Source organism: Abrus precatorius, unplaced genomic scaffold, assembly GCF_003935025.1.
Source record: "Abrus precatorius isolate BTA unplaced genomic scaffold, Abrus_2018 Scaffold11, whole genome shotgun sequence".
NCBI classification, from domain to species: Eukaryota; Viridiplantae; Streptophyta; class Magnoliopsida; order Fabales; family Fabaceae; genus Abrus; species Abrus precatorius.
In genome coordinates this window covers 2,915,081-2,930,073 of record NW_020874303.1, presented here as the reverse complement: position 1 = coordinate 2,930,073, position 14,993 = coordinate 2,915,081, and the positions used below count along the sequence as shown (strand labels likewise).

At 28.2% G+C, this 14,993-nt stretch overlaps 3 protein-coding genes across 4 annotated transcripts; 2 read left to right on the top strand and 1 right to left on the bottom strand.

The window, feature by feature from the left end:
• Positions 1-593: 593 nt before the first annotated feature.
• LOC113854343 (probable pectinesterase 66) lies at positions 594-4,004 on the top strand. Its single transcript, XM_027485290.1, has 5 exons — positions 594-739; positions 1,843-2,002; positions 2,867-3,082; positions 3,260-3,510; positions 3,836-4,004. The coding sequence occupies exons 1-5, from the start codon at positions 594-596 to the stop codon at positions 4,002-4,004; spliced, it is 942 nt and encodes a 313-aa protein (XP_027341091.1).
• A 2,896-nt stretch (positions 4,005-6,900) lies between these two features.
• Positions 6,901-9,268, top strand: LOC113854597. Its single transcript, XM_027485693.1, has 3 exons — positions 6,901-7,315; positions 8,001-8,153; positions 8,860-9,268. Exons 1-3 carry the CDS (start codon positions 7,031-7,033, stop codon positions 8,971-8,973), a joined length of 552 nt encoding a protein of 183 aa, XP_027341494.1. The 5' UTR covers positions 6,901-7,030; the 3' UTR covers positions 8,974-9,268.
• A 1,444-nt stretch (positions 9,269-10,712) lies between these two features.
• Positions 10,713-13,613, bottom strand: LOC113856155 (grpE protein homolog 2, mitochondrial). 2 transcript variants are annotated; one of them, XM_027487850.1, is made up of 6 exons: positions 13,301-13,613; positions 12,797-12,971; positions 12,518-12,711; positions 12,251-12,418; positions 11,638-11,766; positions 10,713-11,205 (listed from the first exon to the last, which is right to left on the bottom strand). In XM_027487850.1, the coding sequence occupies exons 1-6, from the start codon at positions 13,439-13,441 to the stop codon at positions 11,146-11,148; spliced, it is 867 nt and encodes a 288-aa protein (XP_027343651.1). In that variant the 5' UTR covers positions 13,442-13,613; the 3' UTR covers positions 10,713-11,145. The 2 variants fall into 2 exon arrangements, with proteins under 2 accessions (XP_027343651.1, XP_027343652.1); XM_027487851.1 differs by having other exon boundaries at positions 10,852-11,165.
• Positions 13,614-14,993: the final 1,380 nt, after the last annotated feature.

Sequence of the window (14,993 nt, the reverse complement as noted above, 5' to 3'; positions counted from 1 at the left end):
TTTTTCCTAATTGCAAAATAACTTAAAACAAAATCTAATAAAAAATTATTGTGAACAGAATATTTTATGAAAAATGAGATGTTACATGCAATTTCTCCAACAATAATATTTTTAAATTTTATTTTACACGTTTTTAAATATAAAAATCAATTGTGACTTGATCGCAATTGAATGTCCCATGAAAATTTTTAACATAAATTTTGTTCTAAGTTACTTCAAAATTTAAGCGTGTATTTTTACATTGAATTAATAAAAATACAAATTAATTAATTTTTTTTCATAATAAATGTTTAAGATTTAATTAATCCCCCGTTTTCAATTTATGGAAAGTGGTTTTCTTGTTAGAAAAATAATAAAAAGCATTTTACTACCAAATAAAATGGCCTATACGAGTTTGGATAATTCATTAATTTATATTTTTTATTGATTAAACAAAAAGTTACTATCATCTGTCTTAGTTTTTGTATGTTGCATGTATTTAAAACCCATCAATTTGAGCAATGAGAAAAGTGCAAAAGAAAAAAGAGATGAAGCACTCACAAATTTTCACTCTTTTGAGTTTTCTTTTTGTTATTTTCATAGTTTGCAATGGCATGAATTGTTCTAATCCACCGAAGGTTATATATGTTAATGAATCAGGGCAAAGAGGAACCTTCAAAACTATCCAAAGTGCAATTGAATCTCTCCCTAAACCCAACTCTCAATGGACTCATATCAGAATCTCTGCAGGAACTTACACGTAAGGATATATTTTTCTTCACTTAAATTATATTAAACATCATTTTTGTTTTACTAAAATAATTTCATTATTTTAATCACTAAAAATTAATCATTTATGTAACTTTAGATATTATGATTCGCACTTCTGTTCAATTCTTATTTATATTCAGTTAATGTTGAATATAATTTGAAAATTAAATAAAAAATATTATTTTTCAAATTTTATTTTATTATTATATGATTTTTAATTTATTTTTAAATTTGAAGTAATAATTAAAATTTTCAAATAAGTCTGTTGAAAAAAATATAAAATAGAGAAAAGAAATTATGATTAAAAGGATAAATTATAAAAAATAAAAAATTATTTTAATAGAGAAAATATTTAGTCAAGAAAAAATAAAATTTAAAATAAATAAAAACGATGCATTATATATTTATACAATTTTATCATAAAATTGAATAAAAAAATATATATAAAAATATACTATAAATTTATTATAAATGCAGTTTAGTTTAGTTTTAAGAATAAGAACAGAAAACTAAACTAAATTACAGTATAAAATGCGATTTATTTAATTTTCAGTTTGATAAACCTTTGGTTTATTCACTTTTTTTTTTTCATATTAGTTTAGCAATTTGAAAGTTTTAAACACTCCTTTTAGATACCACTATTTCCATCTTTCACTTGCTTTTCATTATTTTTTATATATATGCATCATAAACATATATCTCAAACAAATATAAAAGAAACGATTTAGTTCATTTAAAGTAAATAAATGTGTAAAATGGGATAATCAATAAATATTTATCTTTGATTTAAAAATATGTATATAATAAATGATTAATAAAAAAGGAATCTACTTTTAATAGTACACAAAACATTTCTTTTGAAAATCATCAAGTATTAATTAACCAATTAAAAAGGCTTATTAAAGGATTGGAAGAATATATTTGATACATGCTAGTTTAAAGTAGTATAAAATTAATTATAATCAAAATATTTAAAATCTTTAAATATAATTAAGGTGCATGCATACATTAATATAAATTACAAGTATATTTTACATTAAAGAGTAGAAAAGTTAATTTATTTCTATATGTGATGCGATGGTTTTGGGGCAGAGAAACTGTGTTCATCTCAAAACAGAGGGCATGCCTTTATCTAGAAGGAGGTGGCAGTTCATCCACCATTGTTACATCAAGTGGCCATGACAGAATGAGTACTTCTTTCACTTTTGCATCATTAGCTGATGATATCGTAGTAAAGGGCATTTCATTTGTGGTAAGTACAGTTGACCAAAAATAAATAAATAAATAAAAAGCATGTTAAATATTATAATTAAAAGAATATATGACTAGTAATTCTCTTATTTTGTATTTAAAGACATACAATTAAAATTAATAAAATATTTTTTATTAAAAATTATAACAGTTAATGTTATTAAGTATTAATCCATTAAATCTTGTGATATTATAAAAGCTTATTCATATAAGATTTTATTTTGCATTAGAAAAACCAATGAATAATATGTTTTGAAATATGAAAATATATGTATATATATTTAATTCTTATAATAATCTTTTTTTAATTTTTTTTTGCTAATAAACGAAACTTTAAAGTCCAAAACAACTAAACAGACTAGATAATAAGTATAGGCCAAGAAGACTCCAATAGATCAAGATTAAGAAGAGAAAAAAAGAAAGCAAGAACTTCATCAAACTGAAATTTGTTTCTAACTTAGCCAACCAATTAGTACAATGGTTAACTTTTCTTAACACATGACTAAATCTAATAAATTTAATACTACTCAAAAGAGATCTAATTTCTTGAATTACAGAGAAAAGAGAGTGTCTACTATCTTAAATTACATTTTAAAAAATATATATTAGTCTCTCACCATAAATTAAAAATATGATTTTTATAATTTTAAAAACTAATAACAAATGAAACTTTTGTGATAGACTAAGACCAAAAAGATATCTATAAATTTTTAGAAATTATAAAATTAATTCAGCCTAAACTGTAATGTTAAAATTCAATTTCATAATCTTTTATCATTAGTGATTATGATTTCTTTTATATAGTGAATGGAATCAAATCTCAGAACAACCATTTCTTAAAGTTGAAATCTGATACTTTTTGCAGAACTCATATAACAGGCCACCTTATGCGCAACTTAGTAAAGGCAATTTACCAGCATTGGCAGCCAAAATAGAAGGTGACAGAACTGCCTTTTATAACTGTTCCTTCAAAGGGGTGCAAGATACCTTGTGGGATTGTAAGGGACGCCATTACTTCAAACATTGTTACATTCAAGGTGCAATAGATTTCATATTTGGAGATGCACAATCCATCTATGAGGTAATACATACATAATCAAAAACCCAATATCAAAACCATTTATCCCATTACTCATCTTTGCTTCATGTTCTCAACTTGAAGCTTTTATCACTTCATCAAAATCTTGGTTAAAATACATATTCAATTTGAAAGTATATATACAAAGCTTGATTAACTTGGAAATGCATGGCTAAGCAGAAGAGTGTGATCTACTTTACATTGGGGGGAGATGGGCCAAAAGGGCATGATGGCACCATAACAGCACAAAAGAGAGGATCCATGGATTCCCCAACAGGGTTTGTGATCAAGGAATGCAACATAAGTGGGAATGGAAGGGCTCAACTTGGAAGAGCTTATGGACCATTTTCAAGAGTTATTATTGCTAATTCGACTCTCAGTGATGTGGTTCGGCCAGAGGGTTGGTCTGCTTGGGGCCAAGTTGGACACGAGTAAGCATATTTTCCTTAAGAAATTCATATATATATATATATATATATATATAGAGAGAGAGAGAGAGAGAGAGAGAGAGAGTTTATCTTTATATACTCTTTTCAAATATGCAAATAGGATAAGATTCGTAAAAAGATATAATTACTCACGTAAAGTACCTTGGTAAGAATTAACACTAATGAACAGTAACATAAAGTCAAGACTACTAAACACACGATCACTTATAAAATTAAAAATTTCATATAATTTATATGATTTAATTTTGATTATTTGTAATAAATTTAATGATTAAAGATTATTTCTCTCACTTAGTTGAATTTGCAGAGCAAATCTTACGTTTGTGGAGGAAGGTAACAGTGGAGTAGGGGCAAACCAGTCTAAACGTGTCTCTTGGATGAAGCATTTGGATGCAAATGAACTAAACAAGTTTTTGAATATTTCTTACATCGACCAAGAAGGGTGGATCACCAAACAGCCAATTTATTATTATTAGTTTGCACCTTTTAAGAAATTGTTAGGGAGGGTATTTTAGAGAAGAAAGAAAAGAAGGATATTTTTTATTTTAAAATTAATAAAATTATATACCATTTATGATATTAATTAATTAATTCTATGTTAAATTTGTGTTAATATATTATGTTATGTTTTTTGTTTTAAAAATTTATAAAATTGAACACATAGATTAATTGACAAGACTATTTTAGCTAACATTTGAATAAGATTGTTTCTAATGAAAGATATACGTTGTCCAGATAAAAATTCTGAAATTAAAATATATTTATTTAAGATAGAATTTTTTTTCATTTTTTCTTTTAATAAAAAATTTAATTTTAAGAATACTAATTAAGGTGACTTAAGGGAGTATTGATATGATAAAAAGACATTCATTATTTAATATTTATTAATTTTTTAATGAATATTTTAAGGCACTAACTAAGAAAACATAATTGTGAGTTGCCTTTGGCTAACGTGTCCAATGCTCCGATTTGCGATTTCGCTTCATTTGAAAGAATTGTCAATTTTGTCTCGCCGCCTCATAATTAATAGAATATAGTTTAAATGTATTATTTGCGTAAAAAACTAAATAACTTAAAATTCTTCCTATGTTTAAATTTATTAAATAAATAAATTAATAACTATTTTTATATTTTAAAAACATTAGATATAATTAATTTTACTTAATATATCTTCTTTATAAAACATTAAAATGAGATTGATCAAGTGGAATATTTTCTATTATTATAATCTATTAAAGTTGAGAAGCTCCTTTTCTAGTTAAGTTCGCAAAAATTGCCTTGTATGAGCATATGATTGAGGTTAACTCTATTCTTGATTTAACAAGTTATCGGATAAAGCATATAAAATTATGAAATGCATAAAATTTTTGAGGACTAGCAAGTATTAAATTGATAACTTCTAAATAATCAGAATAACATATTACTCTTTTGTAATTTTCACTCTATACAATACTTTAACTTATGATCTATAGAGCTCAGTTAGACCCAAGTTACCTATAGAGCTCTCATTTACATTAATAATGATGTTGCCTTCATGTTGAGGAAGCCACTTAATCACATCTCATATCTTGGTCTACAAAGTTGACCAAGCTTTACAATGTCATAGTCTAACTTTAGCTTTCTCATCTCAATCAAAATAAAGGTTATAGACCACATAAACCCTTGAAACACCTAGTGATTTGATCCCTCCATGCTATTCAACAAAAGATATATATATATATATATATATATATATATATATATATATATATATATCTTGTAATTTTGTAAATAATTGAAAATGATAAAAAAAATAAAAATTAGAGTTTGCTGAACAAAATTTAGAAGTATTTCCTGGGTTAGGACCAACTGATAGATAACTCTACCATAACCCATAGTATGAGACTAAATAACTTAAAGTCAAATTAAATTATTTTAATTAATATTAAAATAAGGCTTAATAAATTATTCTAGAGTTGAATAGGGCTGGCCTCAGAACTTTGATCCCTTTTTAACAGCACTATATATATATATATATATATATATATATATATATATATTATTTCAATTAATTTATTTTTTAGAATAAGATGCTTTAACTTCCTTTCTATTTTACATTTCTTACAAAAAAAAAAAACTCTATTTTTATAATTACACAAATGTTTTCTATTTTAAAAGTATATTACACTTCAATCTAATTTTAATCTTTTATTTAAAAGAATCATTAATCCGTCAACGCTTGCATTAAGTATGTCTTTGTCACCTTAAAACAAAAAAAAAGATAACAATTGACCATTGAAATAAATGAATGATATAGTTTTAAAACATACGTGTATTTTTATATATAAATTTAAAAAATAAAATTTCAGAAAAAAAAAATTCATTATTTTCTTTCAGAATTAAATTTTTAGAAGGTAAGTGTAAATAATGACGATGAGGAAGAAGAAAATTAATAGGAAGAAGGAAGAAAAATATTTTACGGGTGGTCCATGTTAACTGAAGTATGTGGGAAAGCAAAATGTTAGCCCAGAAAATACTTTTGAGGAAAAAGCTTTTTTTTTATTCTATTATAAAATTTTAATTATAAACTATATAAATGAAATAAACAAATCTTTTTTAAATAACTATATATGGTCACTAATATAGACAGAAGAATATGATTTTACTCACACGCTTATACATACATATTTTTTAAAGTTACATTCATTTTTACGGAAAACATTTATATTCATATTAAAAATATTTAAATATGATAAATATAGTTTTATATACTTAAAAATTAAACATATAACACCTTAGCTAATCACCTTTACAAACTTAAAATGACAGTATTGATACTCTACTGCAATTTTAGGTCACAATTTTTTTTATATAAATAATCAATCCTAGTACATGTTTTATAACAACTTTTTTTTTTTTAATAAATACCTTTTAACATTCATGTATTTATATTCTTTGAAACATATTAAAAAAAAGTTATTTTAAAAAATATTTTATGAAATTAATAGGTAAATGATGACTCTTATTAGTATGATATTGATAGAAAAATTATAATTATAACTTTTTTTTTGGTCAAAATTATTATTTATATATTTTTTACTTTGATTTTCAATATATCAACCAAACTATAAATATCTTTTTATTTTCAGTTCTGGTTAATAATATCGTAATTGATAAAAATTTGTTCATTAATGTCTTAAAATATTAATTAAAAAGTTAATAAATAATAGTTTTGATTAAAAATTATGTTAAAAACATAAAAAAAAAGTATGAAAATGAGGGTGTTATTATACTTATCAGTAACTTTTTTAATCAGCATATCATAACATTGGTTGATCTTTTTTAATCAATAAAAATTATAATAGTATTATTTTAAAATTAGACTGCAGACAGATGTCAATTGTGTTATCTCTTTTGGAGAACAAGTTCTGTGAATAGTCTCTCTGTCACCTCTTTCTTGTCAAAAACAAAAAAACCAGAGTCACAGAGCAAAACCCTCGTCGATTACACCACCGTTCGGAAAATGGAGGCTGTGGGTTCAAGGCTAAGCCGTGCCTCTTCTCGCTACGGTGCCCCCACCGTGTTCAGTGGCCCCGTCAGAAAGTGGAAGAAGAAATGGGTCCACGTTACACCCTCTTCCCTCCACACCAACACTCACTCTCACTCTCACAACAACAACGCCACCAACAACGCTTCCTCTCACCTCCTTCTCCGCCGATGGACCCCCATCACCGCCCCTACCGCTGCCGATGATGCCTCCGGTGACGTCTCCGATGAGCCACCCAGAAGGAAGTTCCGTTACACCCCTGTATGTCTATGTGTTTGTAAAAATGTTTTTTTGCTTGCCCTTTTGTGTTTTTGGAAAAAAATTTAATTGGGGTTTTTTGTTTTTTGATGGAACGTTTCAATTTATTTTTTCTTCTTCTGTGTTGATGGGCTGTGGTGTTTATGTGGTTTTTTGGCCTTTGGGGTGTTTGTTTTTTGGGATTTTTCTGTGGAATGAAGTTGGGGTTGTTGGATTGGGACTTTTGGATTGTGTGCATGTTGCATGAATTGAAATTTGGGGTTGTTAGAAAGATGATTTTTTAGCTGCTTTCTTCTCTAGGTTTTGAGTTTGGATTTGAATTTTGCTTGTGATGGTATTTCTCCTTATTTTGGGAATTGAAGCATGTTCTCTATGGTCTGTTGGGTCATTATTTGTTGTCCTATTTCTTTTGGTATGAAAAGGGTAGTGTTTAATAATTATATTAGGGTTGGTATGTGGGATATGAGTTATGCCTATAGGTTTTTTTAATTGGGGATTGCAAAGGAACTCCCTCACACAATTCTAGTGAAGTTTTGATCAAGAAATAATATTAACAAAGAAAGCCTGATTGTGCATTATCTTATCAGTTACATCTTTTGGCCTTTTCTCTTTTTTTGGTGATGAATAATTTTTCATTTAAATGGATTTTTTTGGTTACGAGTGAGGGTTGGTCAATGTCTTGATGCAGATAGCTGTGCTTGAAGATAAAAAAAAGACGGTTGTTGAAAAGGTTGAACATGAATCCACGCCTGAGGGTGACCAATTGGCTGCTAGACAGACAAACTTGACTCATGAGATGCATGGGAAATTAAACATGAATGGAAGTGCGGATGATGCCAAGGTACAGTAACTGAAATCTCCCTTTTTGTTTTGAATGGTTTCTAGCCTGTTTGTGCCGAACCCATAATTGATTTTGTAGGGAGTGATAATTTATCAATGCTGTTCAACTTGCACTGATTTTTTGTGAAAGTATAACTACAACTGTTAATCAAAATATGCAAATTGCAAAATCAATTTTGGTCCTCAGGACAGGTATTCGAACATTTCTCTCCTTAGGGTACTGGTTAGCATTTGCCTTCAAGCAAAGTGTGCATAGAACTTGATGTTCCTCAAATTTTATCTTTTCTTCACTTGTACAGACTGTGCTTCGATTACCCTTACTTATTATCATGGTAACACATAAATCTCTAGTTTACATTCAGGAATGATCATGTATATTCATGCCATAAACCTTAATACCATGTAAAGACTGCTATCATTTTGCTGATTCAGGTGTAAGTTGTAATACTATAAACTTTGACTATGTTGTTATTTGTTGCAATTTTCAAAATAACTGGCCCCGAGTCCTTGTGTTAGGCAATTGATGGCACGAATAGACAAAATTATTTTGTCAATGTTACATATTATTACCTTGTAAAGACTTGGTTTTTAATAGAACACAATGGGGATCTATGTAGGAAAAAATACTTTTTTTTTTAATTGTAAATGTAAGCTTATAACATTATAATGATTAATAACACTTGCTTACATATCAATTGCTGTTGCAGGATCAGAACACCAGTAAGTTGGATCTTGATTTGGGCTTACAAGGCAACGATGTTGAAAGCAACCAGAGCAGTGATGATCAATTGGAGAAAAAACATCCTGTGGGTGCTCCATGAGCTGAGACTACCTGGAAGTAGAAAATCAAGCTTTGTGGAAGCATAATGTTAATTCAAGAAATACTGAGCCAGTATATATCACTTGTTACCATCCTATTTTGACATATAAAGTAGTTAGCCAGAATCGTATGTATATAGACAGCACTTAACTAATGGTACTAGTAGTATTCATGAATAATATGTAACTAGTTTTGTTCAGCTTAGGATGATCAGTTGTAATATATGATGGATCATATGCATGATATGAGGCTACTTAGTGGTTGTAGTATATAGAAATATAAAATCTCAAATATTCTACTTACTATTTCATTAAACAGAACTCGAAGAGACATGCAATGTCAAACACGCAACCCTCCTCTCTTAATATGCAAAACATCACAAATATGAAATACTCCACATTAAACCCAGCTAGTGCATGGATGGATACTACTAACAAGGTGGCAAACGATGTTAGAAAACTTTTTGTTTTTATTGTTACTTGAATTAGTTGCAAAACCAGGACCCTTGGCTTGAGATTATTTCCTTCAATGATCGCCATGTCTCGTTCTTACCCGCTTTATTCTGTCCATTTAGCTTTATAGTCCATAAAATGGGATCAGCCTAGAATAGGTATTAAGTATGATGAAGGGGGTTCCTTTCTGTACTTTTTTTTCACTTTCACAAAAAAAATTTTATTTTTTTCTTCTAAAATAGCCTTTATGATAATAAAAAGAACTTATAAAATAATTTTTTAAAATAATATTTTAACATTTACAGAAATTAATTTCTGAAATTATTAATTTTTAAAAAAATAAAATTTTGAAAGTGTAGAATCTTAATTTTGAATTTTTTTGAAATGGTTAATAATTCTGAAATTAAGTTTTTAGAAATATAAAATTTTAATTTTAAAAAATATTTTTAGAAGCATATAGTTTTAACTCTGAAAATTTCAGAAAGAATTAATAATTCCTAAAATGTAACACCTAAACCTAATTTTAGACTTAATTTAAAAATTGTAAAATTCTAATAAAAGTTAATAAGTCAATGGAGCTTGACGAAGATGCTACCTTTTTTTTAATGATAAATAGCTTTTTATAATACTCTCAAGACAATGAATGAAAAGTCATTAGCGAAATTATAAAGGATATGACTATTCAACGAAAAAAAAATAGTAAATTAAATTATGAGAATTTTAAGAAAAAAATTACAAAAGAAATTCTAAAGGAAAAAAAATAGTGAAAAAAAAACCCTCTAAGCTGAATTTGAACGTATTTCCCTTAATATTTAGTTGAACCAAAAAATATTTGTAAGAGCCAAATAAAAAATCAGTGCCAGTAGAAAAACATTTGAGATGACTTTATCTTTTATTCTTTTAATACGTGGATGTTTCACTCATTTTCTAATTAGCTTCTTATCATTAAATTCTCTTACAAAACACGATTTAAATTGTAATACATTTTCACTCAAATCAATTTAGATTCATTCAATATGTAAAAATTAGTTTTTCACTTAAACCTTAAAAATTCGCTTAAAGAGAGAAAATAGAGAAGGCCTAAATGAGATGGAAGGAGGAGAGTGAGAGAGAGAGAGGGGGGAGAAGGAGAGCGCTGCATTTTTTACTTAAATTCACTTAAATGAAAATGCACCTCAGACCCTACAATTCGTGCCAAAACTATAAAGAATCCGTCTCCTAAAATAAAATTCACTAAACTGATAATGACACATGTATAGAAAACCCCACAAACACAAAAATAAAAAGGCAGCAAAAACAATAAAATAAAATTAAGTAACAGTTGCATCATCTCAAGACAAATTTCAAATCTTCCAATGAGTGGTCTTTCATCCCTAGTAACTTGTGAATTGTTAAAAGTAAGGAACTAGAGCTTAAACTAAGTGAGGGTAACGGTATGCTTAAGTCCCACTACAAAAGTCATTACAATAATGAACATTAAATAGCATGTATACAACCAAAATCTCAGGGAATCAAAACCCACAGTACATAGTATTTTGTTATTATAAAAATAAAAAGAAAAGAATAGTCTTCTCCATGCAGGGCAGAATACAGACTCCGCAAAGAGAAATACTGCCAGGGAGATGCATATTTCAAAAAAACATGGAGTGGTATTCAATAAGAACCTGCCACTCATGCATTTCTTCATGCCATCATCATTCAGCTACTTTGTTATCCTCCACTTATTGGGTTACACCAACTTCTGCTGGACGAATAACACGATCATAAAGTGTATATCCAGCCTGCAAGTACAATCATAGCATTGCTTATTATTCATGCAGTCAATCTCTAAGCCTTGTCTAGAATGGAATGGAATGAAATGGCTAAAAACAAATGGTGGTATTGTTTGGGAGGGTGTTTATAATTGAACCATCAAACAAAACCAAGAATAAGACCACATTTGCTCTGACATTAAGTGAAAATAACCTCTTATAAAAAGAATTTAGAAAGCAAAAGCCCATTGATAATCATCAAAGCAAATAATTGGCATGTTTGATACAATAATAAACAAAAAGCTAGTCATAAATACTGGTAGACATCACTTAGACTTCTAATATTGCAAATTTTGTATTCAAAAGGCTTTGCTAAACACATAAATACAGACATTTTAAGGTGAAAGAAATTGGAAATTAAAAACAAATCATAGTTCGTAAACAGACAATTATCTGAAATACCTTCAGAACAATTCCGACAGTGCCTGGGGGCTTAGAAGCATCAGGTATCTGGAAGATGGCATTATGCCTGTGTGGATCAAATGCCTCATTTGTGGGATCAAATTTTTCTACACCAAACTTTTTTAGCACCTGTAAGCAGCAGTTGTCAATGTTAAAGAATAGGATACGCACTAGTATTATCCCTAGAATCACATTAAATCAAACAAACAATGATGCAAACAATATAAAATGTTTCTCACAGTCTCTCTCCACTCCATTAGGAACCATTCTACTTTCCTACCCATGGTTATGGGGTTTATTTTAAACCATTGTTACTTATGGTTACCGGCTTAAGTACACTGTCACTTTATCAATCTCAAATTACCAGTGTTCATTCTTCCTTTTAATTTTAAAATTCCCTCACATTTGCCCAATGAAACTTCAAAATCCACCTATTTTCTATCATTAATCCATAAAACTATACACATTTGGAACACTCAGACAAGAGGTAAAATGTAGCCATATAAGTTAGAAATATAACCACATAAATGACTCGGGACAAAGACCGGGTACCACATTAGCTTTGAGTGACGATAGCAATTAAACAGCCACAGGATAAAGTAGAATTGTCTACCTCTGAAAGTTGTTTCTCTGTCATTTCAACACCTTCTAGAAGTGTTTTTAGGAGTTGTGCTGCTTCAGCAGAGTCCGCAGGTGATTCAATTTTTGAAAAGCTGTCCTTTACAACTGAGGAAGCCCTTCCCAAATTGTCAGCAACATCTAGTAAACTCTTCGCAAAACTCTACATCACATTTGAAAACACTCAGCACAAAGTTTAAAGAACATAATCGGGTAATAAGAGTTTTGAACCGCAAAATTGAAAAAAGGTCAAAACATAGACCTGTATGGCAAATTTTTTTGAATTCTCTGCTTCACGTCTTGTCCTGTCCATGACATTCTCCATCTCAGCATAAGTACGCAAAACTTTGTCCTGCATTTTCTCAATCTCCTTGTGCTTCAACTTCAAAAGTTCTGCCTTCTCAGAAACAAGCTTTATCAAATCATCTCTTGATAGATCACATTCACTCTCTACATCTGAATCAGAAAACAAAAAGTTCATTCAAAACCTCTATTCTTTCATTCAATAGATTGAGATTGAGATGAAGATTACAAATAGGACCTGATTCTTTGGTTCGATCCGCAGCTTCGGCTCGTTCATCAGTTACCTTAGCTTCTTCACTTGTTTTTTCAGGGTCATCACTTGCATGTTCAGGTGAAGCCGATGAAGAAACTCCAAATCTCCAAGTCAAGGATGAATTTACTTGACTCAACAAATTAGCTTGAATTGGAATCAGCTGGAATAATAGAAAACACACAAGGAACTTGATGAGGATTTCACAATGCTAACTATAACTAAAGTTGCTCAAAAAAGAATTGTAAGGAAAAAAATAGGATCCTGGAGTGTGTGTGTGTGTGATATATATATATATATATATATATATATATATATATATATATATATATATATATATAATTTTACCAAATAATTCATTGAATCATCACAAAATAAACTAAACTCATGAAGCACCAAAAATTGTAAACTTTTCACCTAAAACCCTAGTTAAACCCCACTACTAAAAACTGCGAAAAATCAAATTTTTTCATGTTTTACGAAGTGGATTACCTTATTAGGTGATTGATGAAGGAGGGAATGGAACTGATTGGAAAGGCTGGTGGATATTTGGGAGTTCCTTGAAACAGAGAGAAGCGTGAAGCTTCGAGAAACGGTGGCAGAGGAACGGGACAAGACCCTGTAAGCGAACATGACAGAAGAAAATCGATGGACAAAATGAATTTGGATTGAAATTGAAGAGGGGAAAGTGATTTGAGAGGAAAAAGGAGAGAAAAATAAATGAGGAAAAATTTGCTTGGAAAGAAAGAAAACAAGGGTTTAGGGTATATGGGTCATGTTTCTTTGTTGACAATATTGCCCTTGCGTTTTTTTATTTGGAAATGGAAACTACAATATATCTTCTTTCGGGTTTTGGAGAAAGATGAACAATATGGGAATTTCATTTTAAGGGTTTTTAGTTTTTGCTTTGGGGATTAGAAGACTCCAGAACAATGAAAACAATGGTAGGTACGCAAAACAAACTTAAAAGCATAATAGATTTAGGGTATGTTTGATTTTCTTAACAGTATTTTTTATGAATTATAATAAAATAATGACAATATCAGTGAATTCTAACAAATATTAATTTATTTTATACATTATATACTTATGATAAATACTTTTAGTAAATCATAACAGCATAATATTAAAGTTTATAATAAACATTCTACTATTAAATTTATTATATATTAATTAAGTTTTTTTTATTTGAAAGATTATAATCATATTTGAAGTGTTTAGATACATAATTTAAATAAGGTAATATGATAATATTAAAATTAAAATAGAAACATCTTTCATCTTGTTTTATTCTTTTTTTAATATTCAGAACAATAGAAAAAGATTTTCTTCTGTAAATTGCATATGCAATCAGTGTATTTTGGATTTTTGCTTAAAAAAAAAATTTGTTTAAACAAAAATACAAAAATAACACTAAATAAGGAAATCTGAATCCCATAACAATAGATCTCAAATTATTTTTCTTCTGTCGTTTTCCATTTCATTATATTTTATCAATCTAAACATAGCTTCTCAATTTTTGTACATTGCGAAAATGCATGACTTTATTGATAGATCACAAATTCATTTACTTTCATATGCATGCAGTAACGGGGAAAAAAATTATTCTCTAATTATTGGAGGAGTGCACTAAGAAAGGAGAAAAAAAAAAAACTACATTTATTTTGTTGATCCCACACTTACAAACCTTGACTGTATTACAAACTTTGTACGTGGATGTCTAAACAATTGAGTATGTTGTGTGAAATTTGAACTTATACATTTCTTAATAATTTTTTAATAAAATATGAGATTAATTATATTATATAGATTAATTTTATAAAATTTAATAAAAAATAAAATTACTAAATATTTCATTATGTTATTTTATTTTAATGAATAATATATTTTAAATATAAAAAAATAGTTTACTGCTGTTCGTACCTCTGCTCTCAAGAAATGTATGCCCGTCTCAATATAGTACAAAATAATAGTGTAACATGTTTTTTTTTGTGAAAAAGTTATTTGATATCATATTCTTATGCACCAATTTTAACATAATATATAGCATCATGGGTTCCATATAACTCACCTCTTATTATAAATACATTTTAAATGCATAGAATTTAAAATATTTTAATAGCATTTTTATAATTGTTCAATTTCAACAAAATTTGATTCAGATAATTAAGGTATGGTTGAATTG